General features: G+C 41.0%; 1 protein-coding gene across 1 annotated transcript; it reads left to right on the forward strand.

The window, feature by feature from the left end:
• LOC117552355 (pepsin A-like) lies at positions 1 to 11,801 on the forward strand. Its single transcript, XM_034225734.1, has 10 exons — positions 1 to 95; positions 1,821 to 1,896; positions 3,862 to 4,012; positions 4,981 to 5,098; positions 7,339 to 7,457; positions 8,506 to 8,702; positions 9,617 to 9,733; positions 9,818 to 9,959; positions 10,059 to 10,157; positions 11,518 to 11,801. The coding sequence occupies exons 1-10, from the start codon at positions 86 to 88 to the stop codon at positions 11,653 to 11,655; spliced, it is 1,167 nt and encodes a 388-aa protein (XP_034081625.1). The 5' UTR covers positions 1 to 85; the 3' UTR covers positions 11,656 to 11,801.
• The last annotated feature ends 1,004 nt before the right edge of the window (positions 11,802 to 12,805 follow it).

The following is a 12,805-nucleotide window of genomic DNA, read 5'->3' on the forward strand; positions in this document are numbered from 1 at the left end:
TGATGCTTAGCTAAACTAACTATGAAATACTTTAACTGGACAGGACTCCGGATCAACTGTGTACTGTAAGGTAGCTTCTAGCTTCATGTCGAACAGTAAGTCAACATTTCCCAGAGAGCTTTCTTTGAAACCACCAGGTAACACTAAAAAACATTACATTTAGATTGTATGACAAAGTGTTTATTTGATATATCTGGCTAGCTATAGCTACTTGCTAACGGTTTAGCTTACCCCCGCGATTCAAAGTAACGTCAACCTAGCTGTAATTGATGCGTTGCTTACATGTTCGCATGACTTGGAAGTTTACTGACATTTACATGCCTTGTTTATCTGGCTCAAGTGGTGGCTCTGGGGTTGTTGTGTGAGAAAAAAATGTCTTATGTCCATCTTCAAAAACTCTGAGTCCGACTGACAGTTTATTTGAAACATTGTCACAGCTCACAGGATAGGTACCTGTCAGCCAATAAGACAGATGTTTATTTCCATTCAACTCTCTAGTTGGTCTGGTATCTTGCCTCTGTTGCATTCAGTGAACACGGGAAATTACATTAGCCGCTTTCATACCAAGTACTTTGCCGTACTTAGTTCCCAGCACTTAGTACCCCCATGGAAGTAAGTACAGATCGCGTTCACACCGGAATAAGTTCCCTGAGGGAAGATTACGCAAATGAAGCCGGTCACTTTTTCTTCTTCTGCTTTGGGTTTACTGGCAGGCCGCAAACAACTTCACGGCATATACTGCCGCCCGAAGTCCCCGTCCGGAAGTCCCCGGAGTTGGGGAATGGCTTCAGTAGAAGCTGCTGGGACTCCCAGCAGCTTCTACTGAAGCCTTCCGAGTAAATCGCCAGAACGCCGACACCTCCTCATCTCCACCTCTCCCATGTTTTCTTTTGTGTTGCCAAAAGGTATTCTCTCTCCGTTGGTGCGTGGGGCTATGCTAATAATGCTAATAATGCTAATGCCAGCAAATACAATGGCGGCTTCACAAAACTTTTCAGAGTTTTACGGGGCGTGGTTTGCAATTCGCCCAGCCAATCGAAATTGGTACTTTTTTCTCCCCAGGATATTACCACCTCTCTAGCAGGCACTAAACGTGGGGTTAAAAGTTCTCGGAACTAAGTACTCTTTTTGGTGTGAACGCAAAATTCCAGGCACTAACGGAACTAAACGGGAAAAGTACGGGGAAAAGTACTCCGGTGTGAACGCGCCTAACCCTGCCGTCCTCTCTAGTGTCATGATGAGGTTCAGGTAAAGCACGGTTAATGTATTATATAATTGTCTCAATAATATATTACATGACTTTGAGAGTAGGCAATCTAGGCATATTAACAAAATGAATTAAACATACTTATCACGGCGACGGTGTACTGAAATAATTATTTTCTTTTCCTTTTTTTTTCTGAGAATAATAACAAATGGGGTATAAATATGTATATATTTTATAAAAACAAAGTGTGAAACAGTTGAATATGTAGTAAAACTGCATCTTAGTTTTATTTGCATCACCTTTTGACATTGCGAGAGGAAAAAGTCGTGCAAGCTTTAATCAAGTTTGTTTTCCTAACTTTAATTTTCTTGAGGTCAACGATTACCTGTTCCATTTCTTATCTTCACTTATCAGTTATGTGTGTGCTGCCTTATCAAAGTGTAATGCTAAAATGTTAGTGCATTTGTATAAAAGAGGATGCGAAGCTGTGTGTAGGCATTAAAGTCTTTGGAGTCATAAGGTGAGTTTACTGCGCTTTATGGCTGCTGCAGTATTTCAGTTTCAGTGTTTCTGTGAAGAGATTTTTTGGTGAAATAACCTCCTTTTCTTGCAGTTGATAACCAAGCCGTGAAAATGCAGCGTGCCTTTGTTCTGTGTGCCGTGGTGGCGCTGTCCGAGTGCCTCTTCCAGTAAGTCCTTCCTTTCTAAAATATATACCTGTATCTCGAAAGAAAATATTATTTTAAGTAAAGGCAGATTGGTCCATGTTTTTTTGTAAAATACTGACATGGGTAGTGTCCAGAGGTGGGAAGTAACTAAGTACATTTATTCAAGTACTGTACTTAAGTACAATGTTGATGCTACTTGTACTTCTACTCCACCACAGTTCAGAGGTACATGGTGTACTTTTCCTCCACTACATGTATTTAATACCTTTAGTTACTTCACAGATGTGGATGAATGATGTGAAATATAATCAAGTGTTAAATCAGACTTTAGTTCCACCTGGAGTAAATCCACCAGCTACCCTGCAGTATACAAAGTCATTCAAACTAGCTGCACCTTCACCAGCTTTGAGAACACTTTCATGATCAATCATTATAAAACACATCATATATATTATTCTGAAATGGACCAATCTGCACAACGACTACTGTCACTGTCGCTACTTTCACTATATTTTGATGAGAATACTTTTCTACTTTTACTTGAGGAACATTTTGAATGCAGGACTTTTACTATAACTGAGTATTCCTACACTCTGGTACTTCTACTTTTACTCAAGTACAAGATCTGAGTACTTCTCCCACCTCTGGTAGTGGCGTAGTTTGGACCCAAACGCAGTTCAAAGGAAGGGAGGCCTGTGGTGCAGTGGTTTGTGAGTTGGTATTCGGATCAGGGGGTCACAGGTTCAAACCCCACTGCATTCAGCATGTCGTTGTGTCCCTGAGACACTTCACCCCACATTGCTCCTGTGGGGATTGCCCACAGTATTGAGTATGTAAGTCGCTTTGGATAAAAGCGTCTAACAAGTAACATGTAATAATGTAATAATAATAATCTGAGTACTTCTACTTTTACTCAAGTATAAGATCTGAGTACTTCTACTTTTACTCAAGTACAAGATCTGAGTATTTCTACTTTTACTCAAGTACAAGATCTGAGTACTTCTACTTTTACTCAAGTACAAGATCTGAGTACTTCTACTTTTACTCAAGTACAAGATCTGAGTATTTCTACTTTTACTCAAGTACAAGATCTGAGTACTTCTACTCAAGTACAAGATCTGAGTATTTCTACTTTTACTCAAGTACAAGATCTGAATACTTCTACTTTTACTCAAGTACAAGATCTGAGTACTTCTACTTTTACTCAAGTACAAGATCTGAGTACTTCTACTTTTACTCAAGTACAAGATCTGAGTACTTCTACTATTAATCAAGTACAAGATCTGAGTACTTCTACTTTTACTCAAGTACAAGACCTGAGTACTTCTACTATTGCTCAAGGACAATATCTGAGTACTTCTACTATTACTCAAGTACAATATCTGAGTACTTCTCCCACCTCTGGTAGTGGCGTAGTTTGGACCCAAACGCAGTTCAAAGGAACGTATAACAGAAAATACTTGTATTTGTTTCTTGGTCTAGACAAGGCAAAGCAAACCAGAACATAACTTCTTGAAAACCACAAACAACAATAAGAACAACATTAAACAGAAAAGCAGGACTTAATACAAGCAGAACTAAAGGTGCCAGTGTTTGCAGAGCTAATGGGGAACAACTTGAACTAATAACGCCGGGAAATTCTAACAAAATAGGCGGGAAAACCCACATATCTAGATTACAAGATTAATATTGGCAGTCCATTAAATTCAATTGAAAACAAGATTGTTAACGTTGACGATGAAGGAAACATGCAAAGACCTCGTAGAAAACAAAATGAAAGTGTCTCCAGTTGGTGCATTGCAGGGTTCATGTATATCGACTTCTTGCACAATTTGTATTTTTGTATTTTTTCATATATGTTGCATGGTAGGAGGAGCTCAGGTCAGAAGAATTTCATTGCCATTTCTACACTGTAGCTTTGTGCATATGATAATAAAACCTGTCATGGAAAACCAAATGAAAGTGTCTCCCCTTGGTTTTTCACAGGGTTCCTCTGGAGAAGGGTAAGACAGCGAGGGAGACCCTGGAAGAGCAAGGTCTTTGGGAGGAATACCGTCTCAAATACCCGTACAACCCCATGGCCAAGTTTGAAGATAGCTTTGCTGTCGGCGGCGAGTCCATGACCAACGACGCTGATGTGAGTAACAGCTGCTGAATATTTAAAGGTCACCTAATATGTAGACAAAATCCACTTCTTCATGTCTCTTCTACATCAACATGTGTCCCCTCTTCTTCATGTCTCTTCTACATCAACATGTGTCCCCTCTTCTTCATGTCTCTTCAACATCAACATGTGTCCCCTCTTCTTCATGTCTCTACTACATCAACATGTGTCCCCTCTTCTTCATGTCTCTTCTACATCAACATGTGTCCCCTCTTCTTACTGTCTCTTCTACATCACCATGTGTCCCCTCTTCTTCATGTCTCTTCTACATCAACATGTGTCCCCTCTTCTTCATGTCTTTTCTACATCAACATGTGTCCCCTCTTCTCCATGTCTCTTCTACATCAACATGTGTCCCCTCTTCTTCATGTCTCTTCTACATCAACATGTGTCCCCTCTTCTTCATGTCTCTTCTACATCAACATGTGTCCCCTCTGTGGAAAGAGACTCTGAAAGTTTCAGGAACAAAGATTCTCTCTCTTTTTGATCCATTTCTATAAAAACCTGTCTGAAAATGAGCTGATCAGATTTTGGCCACTTTATGATGTCATAACGATGTGTTGTCTTGTGTAACCATTAGCCAATCAGCAACCAAGGTAACCCCCACCCCCCCCCCCCCCCCCCTTATCACCTGAATCTCCTCCTAGAGCTCCATTGAGTTCTTTGTAACCAAATGTCTCTCAGAGGGGCGTGGGGAGGGGCTCCTTATTTTCATCTAAAGTAACAGACAGAGAATCAGCACTTTGGAAACAGGGCTGAAACAGAGGGGATTATGGGTAATGCTGCAATGATCTGTTTGGTGTTCCAGCCAATCAGAGACAGGTTCTGTATATATTTGAGACCTGTGATATATTGATGAAGAACAGGATAATAGGTGACCTTTAACAGATGAACTTTGATAAAGAAAGCTAAGGTTCCCATTGTGTCCTCTTCCTCTCCAGCTGGCTTACTATGGCATCATCTCCATCGGGACTCCTCCTCAATCCTTCAAGGTCATCTTCGACACCGGATCCTCCAACCTGTGGATTCCCTCGATTTACTGCAACAGCCCCGCCTGTAGTACGTAGAACTCTTCATCTATTACTAGCGTCTATTTAATGGTAATAACAGGATCACACAAAAGGCTGATGCATCTCAGATGCGCACAACGATCCATGTGGAAACATTATGGCCTTTTAAGCTGATAAATATTGAAAAAAGGAAGGACCAGATGAAACCTAAATCCATTGAGTAGTGGAAAAAGTGATCTGACAGTCCTTAAAGGCCTTGTCACACTGTCCCGAAATTGACACCCGATGGACACACGAATATGGAATTGTGAATTTCGCACGAAGATGGCCCCGAACCACACACGAAGGCAACATTTACATTACATTTAAGACATACAACTGCAACGAAAGTACCAAAAACAATTATGTTACAGTACTATGATACTGTACTGATATCTTCAGACTTTGTTCTTTACTTTATCCGTCGTTATATGTAGAAAATATTACTTTTTCTCCGTAATGTTGTTTCCATAACAACAACAACTTCCTGTTAACTCTCCTTCAAAATAATATATTATATCCTTTTTAGTTTCACAGAACACAAATTGGGTTATTTACATAATATGTTTACATGATTTTGTTGTGCAATAAAACAACCCGATGGACACACGATAAAGGAAATGTTCAAATTCGGCTGTGATCGTAGCAACATCGGGCCATTCGTGAGGGCATCTTAAGCCATCGTATGATCGCTGGTGGAGTTTCTCAGGCTCCGGCAGCAACTTCGTGAGCGGTGGCAAAATCTTTGGCATGCCAAAAAATTGCCGAAGGACCTTGCGAAGGTTCATTTTCGTGTTGAATTCGTGTGTCAATTGTGCCCTTCGTAAGGCCATCGTGAGGGCATGTTATTATCATCGGTGCCATCGGGCATTCGCCCCGATCAGAGTGAGGGTGAATGCACCGATGATAACACGAAGATGACACGATTTGACAAGATGCCCTCACGAGTGCCTTACGAAGTTGCCGCTCACGAAGTTGCTGCCGGAGCCTGAGAAAATCCACCGGCGGTCATACGATGGCTTAAGATGCCCTCACGAATGGCCCGATGTTGCTACGATCACAGCCGAATTTGAACATTTCCTTTATCGTGTGTCCATCGGGTGTCAATTTCGGGACAGTGTGACAGGGGCTTAAAGAAGTGTAGAGAGAGTATGGTTGTGATTAGGCATCCAGAGTGAGTAGTTGTTAGGGTTAGGGTTAGACCTAACTCTGTAGGAAAGCCGAACCTCAAAGCATTTAGTTTAAATATTAGGCTTGTATTTAGGCAATGGGTTAGGAGGTAAGCTATGCATAGTTACAACTAGGAACACAAATGAATCCAATTACCATTGAATTTCCCCTAAAGAAAACTCAATAAAATGATGAGAATATCCAAGTTTGATCTCGTAAATTGACGGCTCATATCTCTTATACCTGTTTCAGGTTACAACTTTACGAACAGCACTAAACAGAAAAGCAGGACTTAATACAAGCGGAAGTGCTGTTGTTTGCAGGGCGAATGGGGAAAATGTTAAACTAATAACTCCAGGAAAGTCTAACAAAACAGGCGGGAAAACCCACAAAGACAGGAAGTCAAAACAGACATCGGGAATAAAGTTTCAAAATAAAACACGAAAACCAAGATCTTGACAATCATGAGATGTAATCTCATCAGTGGAAATCTCCTTTTAGTTATTCCAGAATCTAGATTACAAGATTAATATTCCATTAATACATTAAATGGAAAAAAATAAGTCAAGATTACTAACTGTTCTTTTTCAATTGCTTTACTTTGCACTCACTGCAAAATATGTTATTGTCAATAAACACCTAATCAGCAAACATTTAACAATTATTTTTAGTCTTTACATCTGTTCTTTCTAGACAACCACGACAAGTTTAACCCCGGTAGTCTTTAGAGATGTTTTAGTAGAGAGTATGATTGTGATTAGGCATCCAGAGCGAGTTGTTTAGTCCAAGATCTGCAAAGGAAAGATTGTAAATTCCCGTTATTTTACCACTTTAATGTCCACATTTTTTTCTTGTTGTTATACAGCCCTTATCTCTGATGTTCTGAGGAAGTTTTTTGTTAGGGTGGTTTGAAAGTTTAGATTGCAGATCATAGGTTAATAGTGGCAGTCCATTAAACTAGATTGAAAACAAGAGGTCAAGACTTTTCAATTATGTCATTTGCTTTAAAAAAAATTCACAAATATACACTTTATCAGACAAGCATTGTTAATATTTGTGTCCTACATCTGTTCTTTCTAGACAACCACGATAAGTTTAACCCCAGCACCAGCAGCACCTTCAGAAATAACGGCCATGCTCTCAGCATCCATTACGGCACCGGCAGCATGACCGGATTCCTGGGATACGACACTGTGACCGTAAGAAAATAAAGAAATTACTAACACTATATATTCGAAAATGGGTTCACAGTTCACATGTTTAACGATGAAGGTACACTGAATATCTGTTGGGCTGAAGTGTCCTATTTATGTGTTGCACAACCTTTTTTACTTGATTAGCAGAGGTGGGAAGTAGTGGAGTACAAATACTTTGTTACTGTACTTAAAGGTGGGGTAGGTAAGTTTGAGAAACCGGCTCGAGATACACTTTTTGTTATATTCCATGGAATGATCTTAACATCCCGATATAAATGAATATCTGAAGTGCTTTGACAAAAAATCCATTGAAAAATGTCATCTGTGGAAGCCGTAGTTCTGTAAAAAGCACGACCAATCATCTGAGCCGGCCCGGCTAAAGTAACTGGATGGCCTACCTGCCTGTCAGCCTTCCATCTGGGCACACACTTACCTCGTGCCCTCATTGGTCATGTGCGCGTTCGTGTGTGTTGGAGGAGGGGCTCTGTAAGGAAGGGGCAGATTTTCTTCGGTTGTGTATTTTCAAATTCTAGCGCACTCGAGCTGGTTTCTCCAAAATTACCTACCCCACCTTTAAGTACATTTTTCTGGTATCAATACTTTACTCCACTACTTATTTTTCTGACGATTTTTTATTGCGTGCTTATTGATTTGAACACGATCCGTGGATCCATCATTTCCTGGTCTTCTCTAAAGAAGAGGGACCAATGGAAACGTTGTCATGTTGCCGTTGTTCAGCATGGAAACATTCATTAGCTAACAATGACATTATTGTTCTATTAATATAAAGGGAGGTCAGGTACTCTTTAAAGCAGCTGCTAGTTATGGGTACTTTTTACTGAAGTACATTTCAAAGCCTCTTTACTTTGACTTGAGTAAAGAAGTTTAGTCAGTACTTCTACTTTCACCAGAGTATTTTTAAACACGAGTATCTGTACTTCTACTTGAGGAAAGGATGTGTGTACTTTTGCCATCTCTGATGATTAGCAAAATCAAATGATCCTGTTGTAATTTAAGAGTGTTTTTAATCCCTGTTTTCTGTGTTTCTCAGGTGGGTGGACTCGCTGTGAAGAACCAGATCATCGGCCTGAGTCAGACTGAAGCTCCCTTCATGCAGTACATGCGCGCTGACGGTATCCTCGGCCTGGCGTACCCTCGTCTGGCTGCATCCGGCGCTACACCCGTCTTCGACAACATGATGAGTGAGAATCTGGTCAACCAGGACATGTTCTCCGTGTACCTGAGCTCGTAAGCACACAAAGTCTTAAAATCAAAGTCTTGTTTCCTCGTCTTGAAGTTTTTTTTAATGTTTTTTGTTTGGAAAGGATTTTCACCTTTCGTTCTACGACATAAAATACATCAGTAAATACCCCAGTGGTGGATTTAAAAATGGCGTTTGCTAACAAGTGTCTTAATAAGACGACTAAACTTCATCACACCCAACATTAGCCAACGTTAGCTTATTGATATAGCCTTACATTAGCTTTTGTCTTCATAAAGTGTTGTTAATATGTGGAGATTATCTATCAAAACAGATAGCACATGTCTAACCCTAACCCTAACCCTCACACACATGTTATCCTATTTTCTGCAATATTCCAAAATTCCCATTAGCTTTTTGTTGAGGGATGCTAACTTGTGATGCTAACTTCCAAGTCACAAAAAGACATCATCCCTGCACCGCTCTATACTGAGATAGCAACTGATTTCTAGACAATTTTTCATTTTTTGAATGAATTTTTTATCATTTATTCTACTATTTCAACAATTATACAGTTTATACATCCGAAAAACAAACAAAATGAGTAATACAGAGGTATTAAATACGCACACAGATAAACAAAGTTTTACCCATACATATGTACACATATACATACACATAGATCTGTAAAGTAACTAAAGGTATTAAATACATATAGTGGAGTGAAAGTACACAATTTACCTCTGAATTGTAGTGGAGTAGAAGTAGAAAGTAGCATTACATTGAAATACTCAAGTAAAGTAAAGTACCTCCAAGTTGTATTTAAGTACAGTACTTGAGTTAATGTACTTAGTTACTTCCGACCTCTGCATCTATGCAAGGTAATAAAAGGATCACAAAATATAAATAAAGTAAACAAAATAAAACAATGAATTAATGATGCTCTCTCCTGTCTTTGCAGTGACACTCAGCGAGGCAGTGTGGTGACCTTTGGTGGCATTGACCCCAACCATTATTCTGGTTCCATCTCCTGGATCCCCCTCTCCCGCGAGCTGTACTGGCAGATCACAGTGGACAGGTAAAGAAACAAAAACACAGCATTACAAATCCTCCAGAAATCTCTAAAAGTGTTCTGATGCATGCTGTTCTGTTTCTCTTTCAGTGTTACTGTCAATGGTGAGGTTGTGGCCTGTAATGGCGGCTGCCAGGCTATCGTTGACACCGGTACTTCTCTGATTGTCGGACCTCAGAGCAGCATCAGCAACATCAACAGCAAAGTGGGAGCTACCAACCACAACGGAGACGTAAGTGCCCAAATGTTAAAGGATATTCCCACAGCTTCTTGTTGTTGAAAGAACGGTACACAAAACGTAACTCTTTCCTCCATTTTTCTTTTGCTTCAGTACATGGTCAACTGCAACAGCATTGCCCAATTGCCTGATGTGATCTTCCACATCCACGGAGAGACCTTCACCATCCCAGGCTCTGCCTACGTCCGCCAGGTAAGATTTTCTGTTTGCCTGCCGGACACTTTATCTTAGTGATGCATGAATGAGTCGTATAACCCAGTAATGCTGACTCATTTCTGGATTTTAGGACTAATTTCTGCACCACTATCCTCCCTCGTCTCAAAGTAAATGGTGTTTTGAACGTGTTTATGGTTGTTAGCCTGAAATAAGAAGGTCTGTGGTTAACACAAGATGAAGAGATTTTTATTTTACGACATAAAATACGTCAGTAAATACCCCACTGGTGAATAAAAAAAATGGTGGATGCTAACAAGTGTCTAAATGAGACGACTAAACGTCATCACGTCCACCCGCCTTTAGCTTAGCGGTGGTGACGTGATGTCATGTGACCGTGCTGTAGTTCCTTTTATAGCCCAACATTAGCCTCCTTTAGCTTAGCGGTGGTGACGTGAAGTCATGTGACCGTGCTGTAGTTCCTTTATAGCCCAACATTAGCCGCCTTTAGCTTAGCGGTGGTGACGTGAAGTCATGTGACCGTGCTGTAGTTCCTTTATAGCCCAACATTAGCCACCTTTAGCTTAGCGGTGGTGACGTGAAGTCATGTGACCGTGCTGTAGTTCCTTTATAGCCCAACATTAGCCGCCCTTAGCTTAGCGGTGGTGACGTGAAGTCATGTGACCGTGCTGTAGTTCCTTTATAGCCCAACATTAGCCACCTTTAGCTTAGCGGTGGTGATGTGAAGTCATGTGACCGTGCAATAGTTCCTTTATAGCACAACATTAGCCACCTTTAGCTTGGCAGTGGTGACGTGAAGTCATGTGACCCTGCTGTAGTTCCTTTATAGCCCAACATTAGCCACCTTCAGCTTAGCGGTGGTGACGTGAAGTCATGTGACCGTGCTGTAGTTCCTTTATAGCCCAACATTAGCCACCTTCAGCTTAGCGGTGGTGACGTGATGTCATGTGACCGTGCTGTAGTTCCTTTATAGCCCAACATTAGCCACCTTTAGCTTAGCGGTGGTGATGTGAAGTCATGTGACCGTGCTATAGTTCCTTTATAGCCCAACATTAGCCACCTTTAGCTTAGTGGTGGTGGCGTGAAGTCATGTGACCGTGCTGTAGTTCCTTTATAGCCCAACATTAGCCCTCTTTAGCTTAGCGGTGGTGACGTGAAGTCATGTGACCGTGCTGTAGTTCCTTTATAGCCCAACGTTAGCCCTCTTTAGCTTAGCGGTGGTGACGTGAAGTCATGTGACCGTGATGTAGTTTATCTAATGGAAAGAAACCATTGGCTTTTTGTTGAGGGAGATGCTAGTTTCTAGGTTGGTGTACAGAAATACATCCTCCCTGCACTATTTTGTCCCCCTCCATCTGAAACTCTTCTCTTTCCACAGTCTCATTCCTATGGCTGCCGTACTGGCTTCGGTAACGGAGGAGACAACCTGTGGATCCTGGGAGACGTCTTCATCAGACAGTACTACGCCATCTTCAGCAGAGCCCAGAACATGGTGGGTCTGGCCACGGCTAGATGAGAAACCTGGAGTCACTCTTACCAACATCTTTAAATCAATCACATGTGTTGTATAGTAGGATTTAGAAAATGCCTGAGACGCAAATATTTTCCCTGTCCGAAATATGATTATATTTCCTCATATCCAATAAAGAGAGTTCAATCTAATTGACTGGTGTTTTTCTAAAATGTACAATAAATAAACATGACACACACTTTTAAGTGAAGATATAGACAAATGAATATTTGATGATATGGATTTGATTTTAAGATTATTTAAAGGTATGTTTGCCTTTATTTGACCCATGACAGGGTAAATGAGGGATGGAAAGAGGTATGACATGCAAATCATTTACTAAGCCTGGAATCAAACTTGGGACAAGAAGCTTAATGTTTGATTAAACAATCACCAATCAGTCACAAAGATTTAGGTTGACAGTAAAGTTTGAAGCTTACTGTAATAAAACCTGTATTTATTAAGAGACTACATCTTGGTTTTGGTCAATAACTTTGTCTGACCAGTGGCGAGCCGTGACTTTTATACCTGCGGCTGTCTTTTTGGTGTCCACTAAATAAAGGATTGCTATACTTTCAGACCCCTCGTCTCGCCTCCCAGCTTTTTGTTGCAGCCCAAGAGCCGGGTTGTAACATATGGGGCAGGGCCGGCCCTAGACTTTTAGGGGCCCTAAGCGAGCTTTGGATTGGGGGCCCCCCTCACTCTAGCGCGTTCTCACTACACACAACACGGAACCAACTTTTGTCATAAGATGTTAGCATAAGCACTTGGGGTGTTGAAAATAATCGTTTCTACGATGCATTGCGATGCGGACGTGGACGATTCGGTCTCGATGAAGTGACGGAAGATAATCGGTTATAGCGTAGTAACGTTGCTTCCTGATTTTCCGGCCGTGGCTTTACTATAACGTTTTTTTTTCTGTCACTTTAATATCAAATCGGTCAGTGACGCAGAGATCAGGGAACAGACGTGACAGCGGTACAGTAACACCAAACACGGAGCAGTCTGCTTTATCCACCAACACATGAACACCAGTCCAGAACCAACAGCAGAAGGACCCGCTCTGAATCACTCCGTGTCGCTGCGGCACAGGGATTTATGTTTTTCAAAAATAATCGCTTTACAATCATGTCAGGTTTTTGGTGCATTTAATTAA

The sequence above is a fragment of the Gymnodraco acuticeps genome, unplaced genomic scaffold, assembly GCF_902827175.1.
Source record: "Gymnodraco acuticeps unplaced genomic scaffold, fGymAcu1.1, whole genome shotgun sequence".
In the NCBI taxonomy this organism is placed as follows: domain Eukaryota; kingdom Metazoa; phylum Chordata; class Actinopteri; order Perciformes; family Bathydraconidae; genus Gymnodraco; species Gymnodraco acuticeps.

Bases quoted from the DNA above. Each gene is read 5' to 3' on its own strand.
- LOC117552355 (XM_034225734.1), top strand. The intron at 9,960-10,058 runs GTAAGTGCCCAA...CTTTTGCTTCAG, and splicing joins CTACCAACCACAACGGAGAC to TACATGGTCAACTGCAACAG. The intron at 10,158-11,517 runs GTAAGATTTTCT...CTCTTTCCACAG, and splicing joins GCTCTGCCTACGTCCGCCAG to TCTCATTCCTATGGCTGCCG.